Here is a 13830-nt window from a genome sequence, read left to right as displayed (position 1 = left end):
CCCACCCCCCCCCCCCTTCACCCCCGCCCCCCCTTCTCCAAATCTTTGCACATCCCCAATCCTTTCCACTAGTCATTTTAATTTTATGTTTCATTTATCTTGTGTTTTTTATGACTGTCGGCAAATCAATTTCCCTCCTGGGATTAAGTTGTTAGTGTTAGTTTCAGAGATAAACCCGGAAACAGGCCCTTCGGCCCACCGGGTCCGCGCCGACCAGCGATCCCCGCATATTAACACTATCCTACACGCACCAGGGACAAGTTTTACATTTACACCAAGCCAATTTACCTGCAATTTACCTGCACGCCTTTGGAGTGTGGGAGGAAACCGAAGACCTCGGAGAAGATCACGCAGGTCGCGGGGAGAACGTACAAACTCCGTACAGACAGCACCCGCAGTCGGGATCGAACCCGGGTCTCCAGCGCTGCAAGCGCTGTTATGCCCCCGTCCCACTTAGGAAACCTAAACGGAAACCTCTGGAGACTTTGCGCCCCACCCAAGGTTTCCGTGCGGTTCCCGGAGGTTGCAGGTGGTTGCCGGAGGTTGCAGGTAGTGGAAGCAGGTAGGGAGACTGACAAAAAACCTCCTGTAACCTCTGGGAACCGCACGGAAACCTTGGGTGGGGCGCAAAATCTCCAGAGGTTTCCGTTCAGGTTTCCTAAGTGGGACAGGGGCATAAGGCAGCAGCTCTACCGCTGCGCCACTTTGCCACCCTGTTCTATCGTGTCGTGTCGTATCGTATTGTATCGACATGTAGAAAACGTGTGTCCATATATGTGCGTGCATGTTCATGTATAAACTCGTGTTGGGGAAACACACAACAGGAGGCTGGTCTGGTTCTGGTTTCTGGGCAACCGGTTAACCAGTATTTGCACTGATGGGCCGAAGGGCCAGTTCCCGTGCTGCCCGGCTTTACGAGTCTACAACTGGATACAAAAACATTTTTTTGGGGAGAGCAAAAGGTCTGAAAGGTGTGATGTAAATATGATTTTAAAACCAGATGGCAACTCCAGCCTGGAATTCTGATATTTGCTTGAGGCGTTGGATAATTCATCGAAAAAAATATTTCTAATAAAGTTTGCAACTCACAAGAAAACAGAGAAAAAGGCCAAGACACAAACCTGAAATCCTTCGTAGACACAAAAAGCTGGAGCAACTCAGCGGGTCAGGCAGCATCTCTGGAGAAAATAAAAAATAGGCGACGTTTCGGGTCGAGACCCTTCTATTCAGACCTGAAATGTCCCCTATTCTTTTTCTCCAGTGATGCTGTCTGACCCGCTGAGTTACTCCAGCTTTTTGTGTCGATCTTCGGTTTAAACTGAACTATCTCCAGCATCTGCTGTTCCTTCTGACACTGGAATCTTTTATGTCTGGCATATAATTTTAGAGAATTCTGGACAACCCACTCAGACTACTATTAATTGTGCCTTTTGTACCTTACAGCCAATATCAACACATGGTTTAATAGTGTGTCTGCAATTACAATGAGCAGGATAAGAGGCAGTGTTTAAGGATAAAGCTTCATCCACACATTCCTAACATGCTTTGTTGCCATCCAACTCCCCCCCCCCCCCTCAGAAACACCTCACCAAATCTCCACTGGATCACACTTGATATCACCTGCAAACAATGATCATGGCCATAAGGTCATAAGTGGTAGACGCAGAATTAGGCTATTCAGCCCATCAAGTCTACTCTGCCATTCAATCATGGCTGATCCATCTCTCCCTCCGTCCTAACCCCATTCTCCTGCCTTCTCCCCATAACCCTGACACCTGTACTAATCAAGAATCTATCTATCTCCATTGACTTGGCCTCCACAGCCTTCGATGGCAAAGAATTCCACAGATTCACCACCCTTTGACTGAAGAAATTCCTTCTCATCTCCTTCCTAAATGAATCTCAGATAATTCTGAGGCTGTGGCCTCTAGTCCTAGACTCTCCCACTAGTGGAAACATCCCCTCCACAGCCACTCTATCCAAACCTTTCACTATTCGGTAAGTTTCAATAATGGATGGGATTTATATAGCGCCTTTCTAATACTCAAGGCACTTTACATCACATTATTCATTCACTCCTCAGTCACACTCGGTGGTCGTAAGCTACTTCTGTAGCCACAGCTGCCCTGGGGCAGACTGACGGAAGCGTGGCTGCCAATCTGCGCCTACGGCCCCTCCGACCACCACCAATCACTCACACACATTCACACACAGGCAAAGGTGGGTGAAGTGTCTTGCCCAAGGACACAACGACAGTATGCACTCCAAGCGGGATTCGAACCGGCTACCTTCCGGTTGCCAGCCGAACACTTAGCCCATTGTGCCATCTGTCGTCCCATTGGGCCATCTGTCGTCCCAATGAGGTCCCTCCTCATTGGGGACCTCAATGAGGTGTCCCCTCATCCTGCTAAACTCTAGCGAGTACAGGCCCAGTGCCGTCAAATGCTCCTCATATGTTAACCCAATCATTCCTGGGATCGTTCTTGTAAACCTCCTCTGGATCCTTCCCCAGATACGGTGCCCAAAATGGTATGATTATGGTACCCATAATCGTGTCCCAGCTACACTAGTCCCACCTGCCCGCGTTTGGTCCATATCCCTCCAAACCTGCCCTATCCCTGTGTTTAAGAAGGAACTGCAGATGCTGGAAAATCGAAGGTAGACAAAAATGCTGGAGAAACTCAGCGGGTGCAGCAGCATCTATGGAGCGAAGGAAATAGGCAACGTTTCAGGACGAAACGTTGCCTATTTCCTTCGCTCCATAGATGCTGCTGCACCCGCTGAGTTTCTCCAGCATTTTTGTCTCCCTGCCCTATCCATGTTCCTGTCTAACTGTTTCTTAAATGTTGGGATAGTCCCTGCCTCAACTACCTCCTCTGGCAGCTCTTTCCATACACCCACCACCCCTTGTGTGAAAAAATTACCCCTCAGATTCCTATTTAATCTGTCCCCTTCACCTTACACCTCTGTCCTTTTGCAGTTGCAAACTCTATTTAAAAAGATATATTTGAGCTGGCAAGATTTCTACTGCACCAGCACCTCAGAGAATTTGTGTAAATGATAAAAATGCTATGTTATTGTACAATGACATTTGATTTATAATCAAGCAGGTAGCGCCCTCTACTGCAGGCTAGTACTACAGATAGTTTTTATTCGGATAGCCTTACTTACTGAACGGAAGGGAGACACAAAATGCTACACACGGAACTGACTTAGTTGAAGGGAAATCAATAGCATGCAGGAGGTAGTTTGATTTAATTGAGAGATACAGCGCGGAAACAGGCCCTTCGGGTCTAGCACCGACCAGTGATCCCACCAGCACATTAGGGACAATTTATATCAAGCCAGTTCACCTACAAACCAGCCTCGGAGAAACTCCACGCAGATCACTGGGGGAGATCCGTACAGACAGCACCCGTGGACGGATTGTAACCAGGGTCTCCGACGATGCAAGACAGCAACTCTCCCGTTGCAATAACCTCAGGGATGGGAAGGATTTAAAAAATATATTATTTAGCTGTGAGAAGCGTTGAGCAACAGTGATATTCGTGACTATAATCAAAGGTATGATTTATTCCACAGCCTGGGATTTCAATTTGCACCCTTTATCCTACACGGCGGAAGGCTTGCACTAAACCATTTATTGTAACAATTTGATTGTAACACTTGTATAGTTTTTTCAGCTGACTGCATAGGCGGTGTAACAAAAAGCTTATCACTGGTACATGTGACAATAATCTAAACAGCACCTTGCACCAAAGATACTAGAGGAGCTCCTCTATAATCTAGTTGAGGCTCCTCTAGAATCTTTGCCTTGCACTATGCAACACGTCCAGTTCCCAGTTAGCGAGGAGGGAGAGAGGGAGAGGGAGAGGGGCGATGGCTGGAGGTTTTGCAGCCAGGACAACAGTTATTTAAGACCAGCAGCTTGGATTTGAAAATGGTGCCAAGCATAGCGACTCTTCCATACTACGGTAGGCTGTTTCTATACACGTTGCACCTAATTTGGAATTGTGTTTATGAGTTTATTTGGGGTGCAGCGGTAGAGATGCTGCCTGATTGTGCTTTATCTGCGGCATATCACAATAAAACACTCTTGACCAAAGATCCTATAGGATCTTTGCTCTTGACTGTACCTTTTGCCCGATGGGAGAGGGGGAGGAGAGAGAAGAGAGGGAGGGTGTGTGCTTTTTAGATATGAGTTGTTGGCAGTGTGGTTGTGATTTCACCGAGTGACATTCACACGCCAGGGGGAGTTGCAGTTATATTTCACAAGGGGACAGCAGTGGTCTTTGGAGGAGGGCACATTGCCTCTTACCAACCCCGAGCCCTTGTTGGTGGTTTGTGGACAAGTCTGGCGGACGTGAAATGTGACAAGGTCAGGGGGTTAGTGCCGAAGATAGACACAAATTGCCGGAGTAACTCAGCGGGACAGGCAGCGTCTCTGGAGAGAAGGGACAGGCGAGACTCTTCCTCAAGACTCCAGGGACAGCGGTGGCAAATAGATCAAATGAATGAAAAATATGCAAAAATGGAACGATGAGAGGAATAGATCGGGTAGAGATGCACAGAGTCTCTTGCCCAGAGTAGGGGAATCGAGGACCAGAGGACTTGGGTTTAAGGTGAAGGGGGGAAAGATTTAACAGGAATCTGAGCACTAACTTTTTCACACAAGTTGTGGAACAAGCTGCCAGAGGAGGTAGTTGAGGCTGGGACTATCCCAGCGTTTAAGAAACAGTTTGACAGGTACATGGAGAGGACAGGTTTGGAGGGATATGGACCAAACGCAGGCAGGTGGGACTAGTGTAGCTGGGACATGTTGGCCAGTGTGGGCCTCACCCTCTGAGTTACTCCTGCATTTTGTGTCTACCTTCATGTTATTTGTCAATTTAAATAGATATTTTGTTGAAATAATTCAACAATAAGGGCGGGAAAGTACTTTGTTTAAGAAGGAACTGCAGATGCTGGAAAATCAAAAGAGCTGGAGAAACTCAGCGGGTGCAGCAGCATCTATGGAGCGAAGGAAATAGGCAACGTTTCGTCCCGAAACGTTGCCTATTTCCTTCGCTCCATAGATGCTGCTGCACCCGCTGAGTTTCTCCAGCACTTTTGCCTACTCACGTGTGTTTAATAGTTCCCTGTTCTTTATTTACAGGTGCACGGCTTTGAGTGTTAACATTGACAAGGGTTCTCGTATTCATTTTGAAGAGCAAATGTTCCATTCGTCGATTTGAGGTTGCCATGGATGTCCAGAACTGTGGTGCACCTGAGTTGGAGCTTCACCATGTAGAACAGGTTTGTTAAACATAGAAACATAGAAAATAGGTGCAGGAGGAGGCCATTCGGCCCTTCGAGCCTGCACCGCCATTCATTGTGATCATGGCTGATCGTCCCCAATCAATAACCCGTGCCTGCCTTCTCCCCTTATCCCTTGACTCCACTAGCCCAACCGCTTTAAAGGTTCTTTATTACACGTACACCAATTAGTGTAGTGAAATACGTATTGCCATTGCAACACATTTAAAAAAAAAAAAAAAGAATACAACATAACAGTAATAAAGAAATTCAAACATAAAAAAACCTCTAGTTCCTCCCTACACGAACATAGAAGCATCATCAATTTCTACGACCTTACATTGGCATCCAAATAGAAATGCTAATCCATGATTCAATCAAGAAACACAGTTTGTTCCAGTTTGTAATCATTTACATTATTCCCTGTTAGCCCATTTCCTTCAACACCCCTTTGTCTATCGGTATTCCCAGATCTGTTCGTTTTTTTTGTTTCTTATTTAACATTTTCAAAGTGATCGCCTCTCTCTGATGCTGGTTATGAGATAATGCACCGTTACTGCATTAGGTTGCAGCTCCTAGACTGTGGAACGGCACCCCCCCCTTCCCATCAGAACTGCCCCCTCCATCGACTCCTTTAAGTCAAGACTAAAATCTTATCTATACTCCCAAGCCTTTCCTGACGTCCACTGAGCGAGGGCTATATGTATATATGTATGTAGTTTGTTTGTTTATACTAGTCTTATAACAAATTAAAGCACTTTGGCCAACGAGAGTTGTTTTTTAAATGTGCTATAGAAATAAATGTGACTTAACTTGACTTGACTACTGAATTTTGCTTTCTTCCGTTTAGGCTCCAGCAACTGTATATTACATCCCCAACTTCATCACTGTGTCAGAAGAAAATTATCTTCTGCAGCAGGTATGTTACTGCACTTCGATTCCAGAGTAATAAAATTAATTGATTCAGAGAGAAAATGCTTGGAGCCCTGTTTATATTGTCTCTCTCTCAACTGAGGTCGTTTTGTTTTTCATTTGGATGGAGTCATAGAGTCTTGCAGTGTGGAAACAGGTCCTTCTTCTTCTTGTTCAAGAAGGAACTGCAGATGCTGGAAGATCGAAGGTACACAAAAATGCTGGAGAAACTCAGCGGGTGCAGCAGCATCTATGGAGCGAAGGAAATAGGCGACGTTTCGGACCGAAACCCTTCTTCAGACTGATGGGGGGTGGGGGGGGGAGAAGGAAGGAAAAGGGGAGGAGGAGGAGCCCGAGGGCGGGCGGATGGGAGGGTGGGAGGAGACAGCTAGAGGGTTGAGGAAGGGGAGGAGACAGCAAGGACTAGCAAAATTGGGAGAATTCAATGTTAATGCCATCCGGACGCAAGGTCCCCAGGCGGAATATGAGGTGCTGTTCCTCCAATTTCCGCTGTTGCTCACTCTGGCAATGGAGGAGACCCAGGACAGAGAGGTCGGATTGGGAATGGGAGGGGGAGTTGAAGTGCTGAGCCACCGGGAGGTCAGGTCGGTTATTGCGGACTGAGCGGAGGTGTTCGGCGAAACGATCGCCCAACCTCCGCTTAGTCTCCCCGATGTAAATCAGCTGACATCTAGAGCAGCGGATGCAGTAGATGAGCCTTCTTCTTCTTGGTTGGGTTCTTGGTCCTCCAAAATATTCCTTTTTTTAAAAATATTTTCATTAGAAGTGATGTACAATAATATAAAGACATAAATAACATATTACATTTCATATACAACTTATTTTTAATTTAATAGTAGAAAAAAAGAGTAAGCAAAGCAAGAAATATAGAGATAGAGAATATTATATAGCTCGAAAATGGAAAGAAGGTGATGTGAAATAAGCAGAAAGAAAGAAGAGGAGAGAGAAAGAGAAAAGGAAAAAAAAAGAGATTGAAAGGGATATTCCTCCTTCGTATCTTTACCCACCCATCACCCAGTTATGACACAATTAATTTCTAAGTTTGTGTTGCACCACATGCTTGTAATAAGTCGATAAATGGAGACCAAATCTTTAAGAATTGGTCTGATTTGCCTGATAGGAGGAATCTCATATCTCTCCAAAATATTCCAAATGGAATTTAAACTGGAGGTGGTGGAGGGAGGACTTAAGCCAGAAAGGGGTATTGGGAAGAAAGAGCTGCCTTAAATTTAGTTGTATCTGGTTGGGTAACTATAGTTGGGTGAAGACTATTCCATGCTTTAATTGTGCGGGGGAAGAACGAATTGCTGTACACATCTGTCTTGGTAGCTGGAATCTCAAATTGGATCGAACCTTCGGCCCACCTTGCCCACCACCGGCCCACATGTCCCATCTACTCTCGTCCCAAAGTATTATAGTTTATTTTATCTCTAAGCTAAAGTAAACTATAATATGTAAAGTTGGTTGTGCGTCTTGTAAAATTGTTTCTTTTTGTTGTAAGGCTGCAGAAACCAAAGTTCCTAACGGATAAATAAAGTTCATTGAATTTAATTGAAGAGCAAAAGAGGAAAATGTAGTTCTCAGCATTGTAGTCTACTTCTTGCGTGTGGCATGCACAGCCTAAAGTTGTAGGGCAACTTGTTCTATTTGATTGTGCACGCCGGGTTGATTGCATTCGTCGAAACAGGGCGGACCACGTGAAGGTTGCAATCTCCCACCCCGCGGAAATGACGCCCAAGTGGAACAGGCCCTTTAGTTTGCAGACACAGGCCCTTCGGCCCACCACGTCCTACTCACTTGCACCACCCTACACCCACTCGGGACAATTTTACATTCACACCAGGTACACCACACCTGTATGTCTTTGGAGTGTGGGAGGAAACATCAGCCCCATAGACCAAGAGTAGGCGAAATGTCTAGGAAGGAACTGCAGATGCTGGTTTAAACTGAAGATAGACACAAAAAGCTGGAGTAACTCAGCGGGACAGTCAGCATGTCTGGAGGGAAGGAATGGGTGACCTTCTGAAGAAGGGTCTCAACCTGAAACGTCACCCATTCCTTCTCTCCAGAGATGCTGCCTGTCCCGCTGAGTTACTCCAGCTTTTTGCGTCTATTCGGACTAAGGGTACAATAGGTTTGTATCAAAAGCTTCTGCGAAATCTCCTCAAGGTCTGCCTACTTTGCAGAAGTTCTCCTCCTGCCTCCGAAGACAGTTTAACAACCTCCCCCCTCACTTCCACCCCTCTGTGATTCCCCCTTCCCACTGTCTCCGCCTCTTCCTTTCTTCTTCCCGCCCCCCCCCCCCCATCCTCACATCAGTCTGAAGAAGGGTCTCGACCCGAAAAGTTGCCTATTTCCTTCGCTCCATTGATGCTGCCTCACCCGCTGAGTTTCCCCAGCATTTTTGTCGATCTCACCAGGAAGCGAGCGGGCAAGATCATCTCTGACCCCTCTCACCCTGGCCACAAACTCTTTGGATCACTTCCTTCTGGAAGGCGACTCCGGACTGTCAAAGCTGCCACAGCCAGACATAAAAACAGTTTTTATCCACGAGTAGTTGCTCTACTCAACAGCCAAAAATCTGTAGCCTTCCTTTGATCTGGTATTTTGTTGGTTCACATGCCTGATCAATGGTGTTTTACCATTAATGTTTTATTATTATTAATGTTTAGTGTTGTCCGAGTCATTCGTAACTGTCACTGTATGTCATGTTGTTACTTGTGGGCGGAGCACCAAGGCAAATTCCTTGTATGTGAATACTTGGCCAATAAACTTACTTGTATAGGGACATTGTTTGTCTCAAATTGACTACTTCACAGGTGCATCTTTTTGCTGTTGTGTTCCTTATTATTTCACATATTGTTTCTCTTGCAGGTTTATAATTCCCCGAAACCCAAATGGACTCAATTGTCGGGGAGAAGGCTACAGAACTGGGGTAAGGGGAGACCGGAGTGATGACAGCATGAACGTGTACGTGGGTGGATTATTTAGGGACAAGATGCTTTTATAAAGTTGGATGAATTATCCCACATTCAGTCGAAGAACCAGTGTTTAAGAAGGAACGGCAGATGCTGGAAAATCGAAGGTAGACAAAAGTGCTGGAGAAACTCAGCGGGTGCAGCAGCATCTATGGAGCGAAGGAAATAGGCAACGTTTCGGGCCGAAACCCTAAGGAAATAGGCCACGTTTCGGGCCGAAACCCAAAGGGTTTCGACCCGAAACGTGGCCTATTTCCTTCGCTCCATAGATGCTGCTGCACCCGCTGAGTTTCTCCAGCATTTTTGTCTACCAGTCTAAGGACCAGACAGGAAGACCTTTCTTTCACGCGAGTGCTTTGATGGTGAAGGTGGCAGGAGATTTAGCGGGTGGCGCAGCAGGTAGAGCTACTGCCTCACGGCGCCAAGAGACCCGGGTTCGATCCCGACTACAGCTGCTGTCTGTACAGAGTTTGTACGTTCTCCCTGCCCGGTTGGGTTTTCTCCGAGATCTTAGGATTCCTCCCACACTCCAAAGATGCACATTAAGTGTGAACTTGAACTTGCTAGACTCTAATGAATCCCTTTTCCTTGTCTTCTGCAGGCGGTTTGCCTCACCCAAGGGGCATGCTTGCTGAAAAGCTTCCCGAATGGCTGGACAAGTACTCCAGGAAAATCTCATCCATGGATGCTTTCTCGGGGAAAGTTGCCAATCATGTCTTGGTTAATGAATACAATCCTGGTGAAGGAATCATGGTATGAGTGTAACACGGCCAAATCAACCTATTTGTTTCAAATGCTTTCAAAATGTTATTTAAGGCAAATTGATAAATTAAGCAAAATATATACAGCGGGACAGGCAGCATCTCTGGTGAGAAGGAATGGGTGACTCTTCGGGTCGAGACCCTTCTTCAGACCCGAAACGTCACCCCATCCTTCTCTCCAGAGATGCTGCCTGACCTGCTGAGTTACTCCAGCCTTTTGTGTCTTATCTTCGGTGCAAGCCTCAGATAGAGCTCTTCGGGATAGCGGAGTTAAGGGATATGGAGAGAAGGCAGGAACGGGGTACTGATTGTGGATGATCAGCCATGATCACATTGAATGGCGGTGCTGGCTCCTTTCCTTCTCTCCATAGATACTGCCTCACCCGCTGAGTTTCTCCAGCATTATTGTCTACCTGTGAGTCTAAACACATATTTTTCTTATTCATTGCTTTTAATATATGGAATATATTTAATTAATATTTATATCTAATTTTTTTGTGGCAGATATTCGTAGTTATTAGTCATTGAATTGTTGTGTGAAATGAATATTTTTGTTTCATAGCCTCATGAGGACGGACCAATGTATTTTCCGACTGTGACCACGATAAGCCTTGGCTCTCAAACTCTCTTGGATTTCTATCAACCCATTGAAAGAGAGAATGAAATGGGAGAAGTCAGTATTTAACTCCTTATCTTTTTGCCATTCCCTTCTCCAACATCAAAATATCGGGGCGGGTAGAGCTGCTGCCTTACAGCACCAGTCAATAGACAATAGGTGCAGGAGTAGGCCATTCGGCCCTTCGAGCCTACACCTTTGATCAGCCATGATCGCAATGAATAGCGGTGCTGGCTCGAAGGCCCCTGTCCCACATCGAAGTTTCTAGCTCCGCCATTTAATATGATCATGGCTGAACCTACACTGCACTTCCTCAATAGCAAGAATGTCCTTCCTCAATTTTGGAGACCAAGCTGCACACAGTACTCCAGGTGTGGTCTCACTAGGGCCCTGTACAACAAGATAGAAACATAGAAAATAGGTGCAGGAGTAGGCCATTCGGCCCTTCGAGCCTGCACCGCCATTCAATATGATTATGGCTGATCATCCAACTCGGTATCCTGTACCTGCCTTCTCTCCATACCCCCTGATCCCTTTAGCCACAAGGGCCACATCTAACTCCCTCTTAAATATAGCCAATGAACTAGATATGTTGTTAGTTGTAATCTTATTGAATAATTTGGCAGCCACGAGGATCTGTAAGTCTACAATTACTTCTTCTTTTGTAGCATTTGGCAAAAAAAAATCCTTTTTCTTTTTCATGGACGTTGAGTAATTCTTGCTCCACCTTTTCCAGATTGGTTTTCCACAAACGGAGGAGAATCGCTTTGTCTTATCTCTGCTGCTTGAACCACGTAGCCTCCTAGTGCTGAAGGACGAGATGTACTTGCGCTACCTGCATGGAATCAGACCCACGTCCCAGGATACCATAACAGAGAAGGTGGCAAACCTGAACTCGTGCAACTCCAAACTGGGGGACAATTTAACACGCACTACAAGAATATCTCTGACCATTCGTCACGTGCCAAAGGTTTTGAAAACTACCATTCTGCTGGGGAAGAGGAGATAAGGGAGACACAAAAGGCTGGAGTAACTCAGCGGGACAGGCAGCATCTCTGGAGAGAAGGAATGGATGACGTTTCGGGTCGAGACCCTTCTTCGCACGCTATAAGATGAAATAAGGGAGATGAGGCCACAGATTCGGCACAACTTGTTCATCTGGTTTCTCCACTTGAACTTTACTCCTGTACACCAAAGTACAAGTTCAGTGGGTTTTTTTCCATTAAGAAACAAGTCACGCCATGACTTGCAATGACTCTTGTTTCAATTCTAGCTGAACTGTAGGTTAAAAGCCACACCCAGCATGGTACTTGCTCGTTGTGCCGTGGGACTAGAGTCATCCCGGTCTCCAGAGTTTACAAAATCAGTGGACAAGATTAAATAAGACAAAGTGCTGGAGGAACTCAGAAGGTCAGGCAGCATCTGTGGAGGGAATGGGCAGGGCTTTTCATAGAAACATAGAAAATAGTTGTAGGAGTAGGCCATTCGAGCCTGCACCGCCATTCAATATGATCATGGCTGATCATCCAACTCCGTATCCTGTACCTGCCTTCTCTCCATACCCCCTGGTCCCTTTAGCCACAAGGGCCACATCTGACTCCCTCTTAAATATAGCCAATGAACTGTGGCCTCAACTACCTTCTGTGACAGAGAGTTCCAGAGATTCACCACACTCTGTGTGAAAAATGTTTTTCTCATCTCGGTCCTAAAAGATTTCCCCCTTATCCTGAAACTGTGACCCTTTGTTCTGGACTTCCCCAACATTGGGAACAACCTTCCTGCATCTAGCCTGTCCAATCCCTTAAGAAGTTTGTAAGTTTCTATAAGATCCCCCCTCAATCTTCTAAATTCTAGCGAGTACAAGCCGAGTCTATCCAGTCTTTCTTCATATGAAAGTCCTGACATCCCAGGAATCAGCCTGGTGAACCTTCTCTGTACTCCCTATATGGCAAGAATGTCCTTCCTCAGATTAGGAGACCAAAACTGTACGCAATACTCCTGGTGTGGTCTCACCAAGACCCTGTACAACTGCAGTAGAACCTCCCTGCTCCTATACTCAAATCCTATTTCCAGTCGGGACTTCAGACTGGGACTTCAAGATTCCAGCATCTGCAGCTCTATTTCACTGCAAAATCCCATCAAAGTCTGGCTACTCTGTACATATTGTCCTCCTCTCTACTACTAACACTGCTGGTCCTGCTGTCTCCCCCACCCCCCAGGCTAATCATGCCACTTCTCCTGCACCTCCCCCCCCCACCACCTCAGGACCATGAAAGTGTGGCACGGTGGCGCAGCAGTAGAGTTGTTGCCTTACAGCGGCAGAGACCCGGGTTCGATCCTGACTACGGGTGCTGTCTGTATGGAGTTTGTACGTTCTCCCCATTTTGTGTGGGTTTTCACTGGGAGCTCCGGTTTCCTGGTTTAAAGGTCACTGGTTTGAAGGTTAATTAACTTGGTAAAATTACCCCCTGTGGATGTAGGATATTTTGGGCCGAAACGTTGCCTATTTCCTTCGCTCCGTAGATGCTGCCTCACCCGCTGAGTTTCTCCAGCATTTTCGTCTACCTCTGGAATAAATACATTTTGTTGGCCTGTCTAGTCATGAAACATAGAAATTAGGTGCAGGAGTAGGCCATTCGGCCCTTCGAGCCTGCACCGCCATTCAATATGATCATGGCTGATCATCCAACTCAGTATCCCGTACCTGCCTTCTCTCCATACCCTCTGATCCCCTTAGCCACAAGGGCCACATCTAACTCCCTCTTAAATATAGCCAATGAACTGGCCTCGACTACCCTCTGTGGCAGGGAGTTCCAGAGATTCACCACTCTCTGTGTGAAAAAAGTTCTTCTCATCTCGGTTTTAAAGGATTTCCCCCTTATCCTTAAGCTGTGACCCCTTGTCCTGGACTTCCCCAACATCGGGAGCAATCTTCCTTATGAACAACGGCAGAAATGTTTAAATGATTGTAATAAGTGCATATGCATCACCACTTTATTGAAGCCTTTTCCCCATCACAGTCTACAAATCATATTTAAACATTGGTATATTTTCATGGAAAGCGGAAACGTCCTCCTAACCTCCACATTATCCAGGGCAGGTGGATTGGACATTCCCTGTGGTCGCTCAGTAGGTCACAACAAGATGCAAGATATTTTATAATGTGGATTCTCCAAACATATACCGAGGTTCCACATCTGTGGCTCAGTGAATGAAAATCCGGCGTAAATCTGGGAAGAACTTCCCG

General features: G+C 46.1%; 2 protein-coding genes across 4 annotated transcripts in view; one reads left to right on the top strand and one right to left on the bottom strand.

Moving 5' to 3' along the window:
- LOC116967882 (cytochrome P450 2C5-like) overlaps positions 1-13830 on the bottom strand; it is a 39763-nt gene that overhangs the window by 6703 nt on the left and 19230 nt on the right. The gene's annotated exons all lie outside the window — the stretch shown is intronic.
- Positions 384-12046, top strand: alkbh6 (alkB homolog 6). 3 transcript variants are annotated; one of them, XM_033014526.1, is made up of 7 exons: positions 384-435; positions 5156-5295; positions 6146-6214; positions 9103-9163; positions 9808-9959; positions 10530-10640; positions 11320-12046. In XM_033014526.1, the coding sequence occupies exons 2-7, from the start codon at positions 5242-5244 to the stop codon at positions 11590-11592; spliced, it is 720 nt and encodes a 239-aa protein (XP_032870417.1). In that variant the 5' UTR covers positions 384-435; positions 5156-5241; the 3' UTR covers positions 11593-12046. The 3 variants fall into 3 exon arrangements, with proteins under 3 accessions (XP_032870417.1, XP_032870418.1, XP_032870416.1); XM_033014527.1 differs by lacking the exon at positions 384-435 and adding an exon at positions 3541-3564; XM_033014525.1 differs by lacking the exon at positions 384-435 and adding an exon at positions 3762-3974.

This window comes from Amblyraja radiata, chromosome 41 (assembly GCF_010909765.2).
Source record: "Amblyraja radiata isolate CabotCenter1 chromosome 41, sAmbRad1.1.pri, whole genome shotgun sequence".
Lineage (NCBI taxonomy): Eukaryota > Metazoa > Chordata > Chondrichthyes > Rajiformes > Rajidae > Amblyraja > Amblyraja radiata.
The sequence above is the reverse complement of the archived record's forward strand: the minus strand, read 5'-3'. Positions and strand labels throughout refer to the sequence as shown.

Coding starts and splice junctions, on each gene's coding strand:
- alkbh6 (XM_033014526.1), top strand. CDS start 5,242: ATGGATGTCCAGAACTGTGGTGCACCTGAGTTGGAGCTTCACCATGTA. Junction 5,296..6,145: donor AGCTTCACCATGTAGAACAG/GTTTGTTAAACA, acceptor TCTTCCGTTTAG/GCTCCAGCAACTGTATATTA. Junction 9,960..10,529: donor ATCCTGGTGAAGGAATCATG/GTATGAGTGTAA, acceptor TTTGTTTCATAG/CCTCATGAGGACGGACCAAT.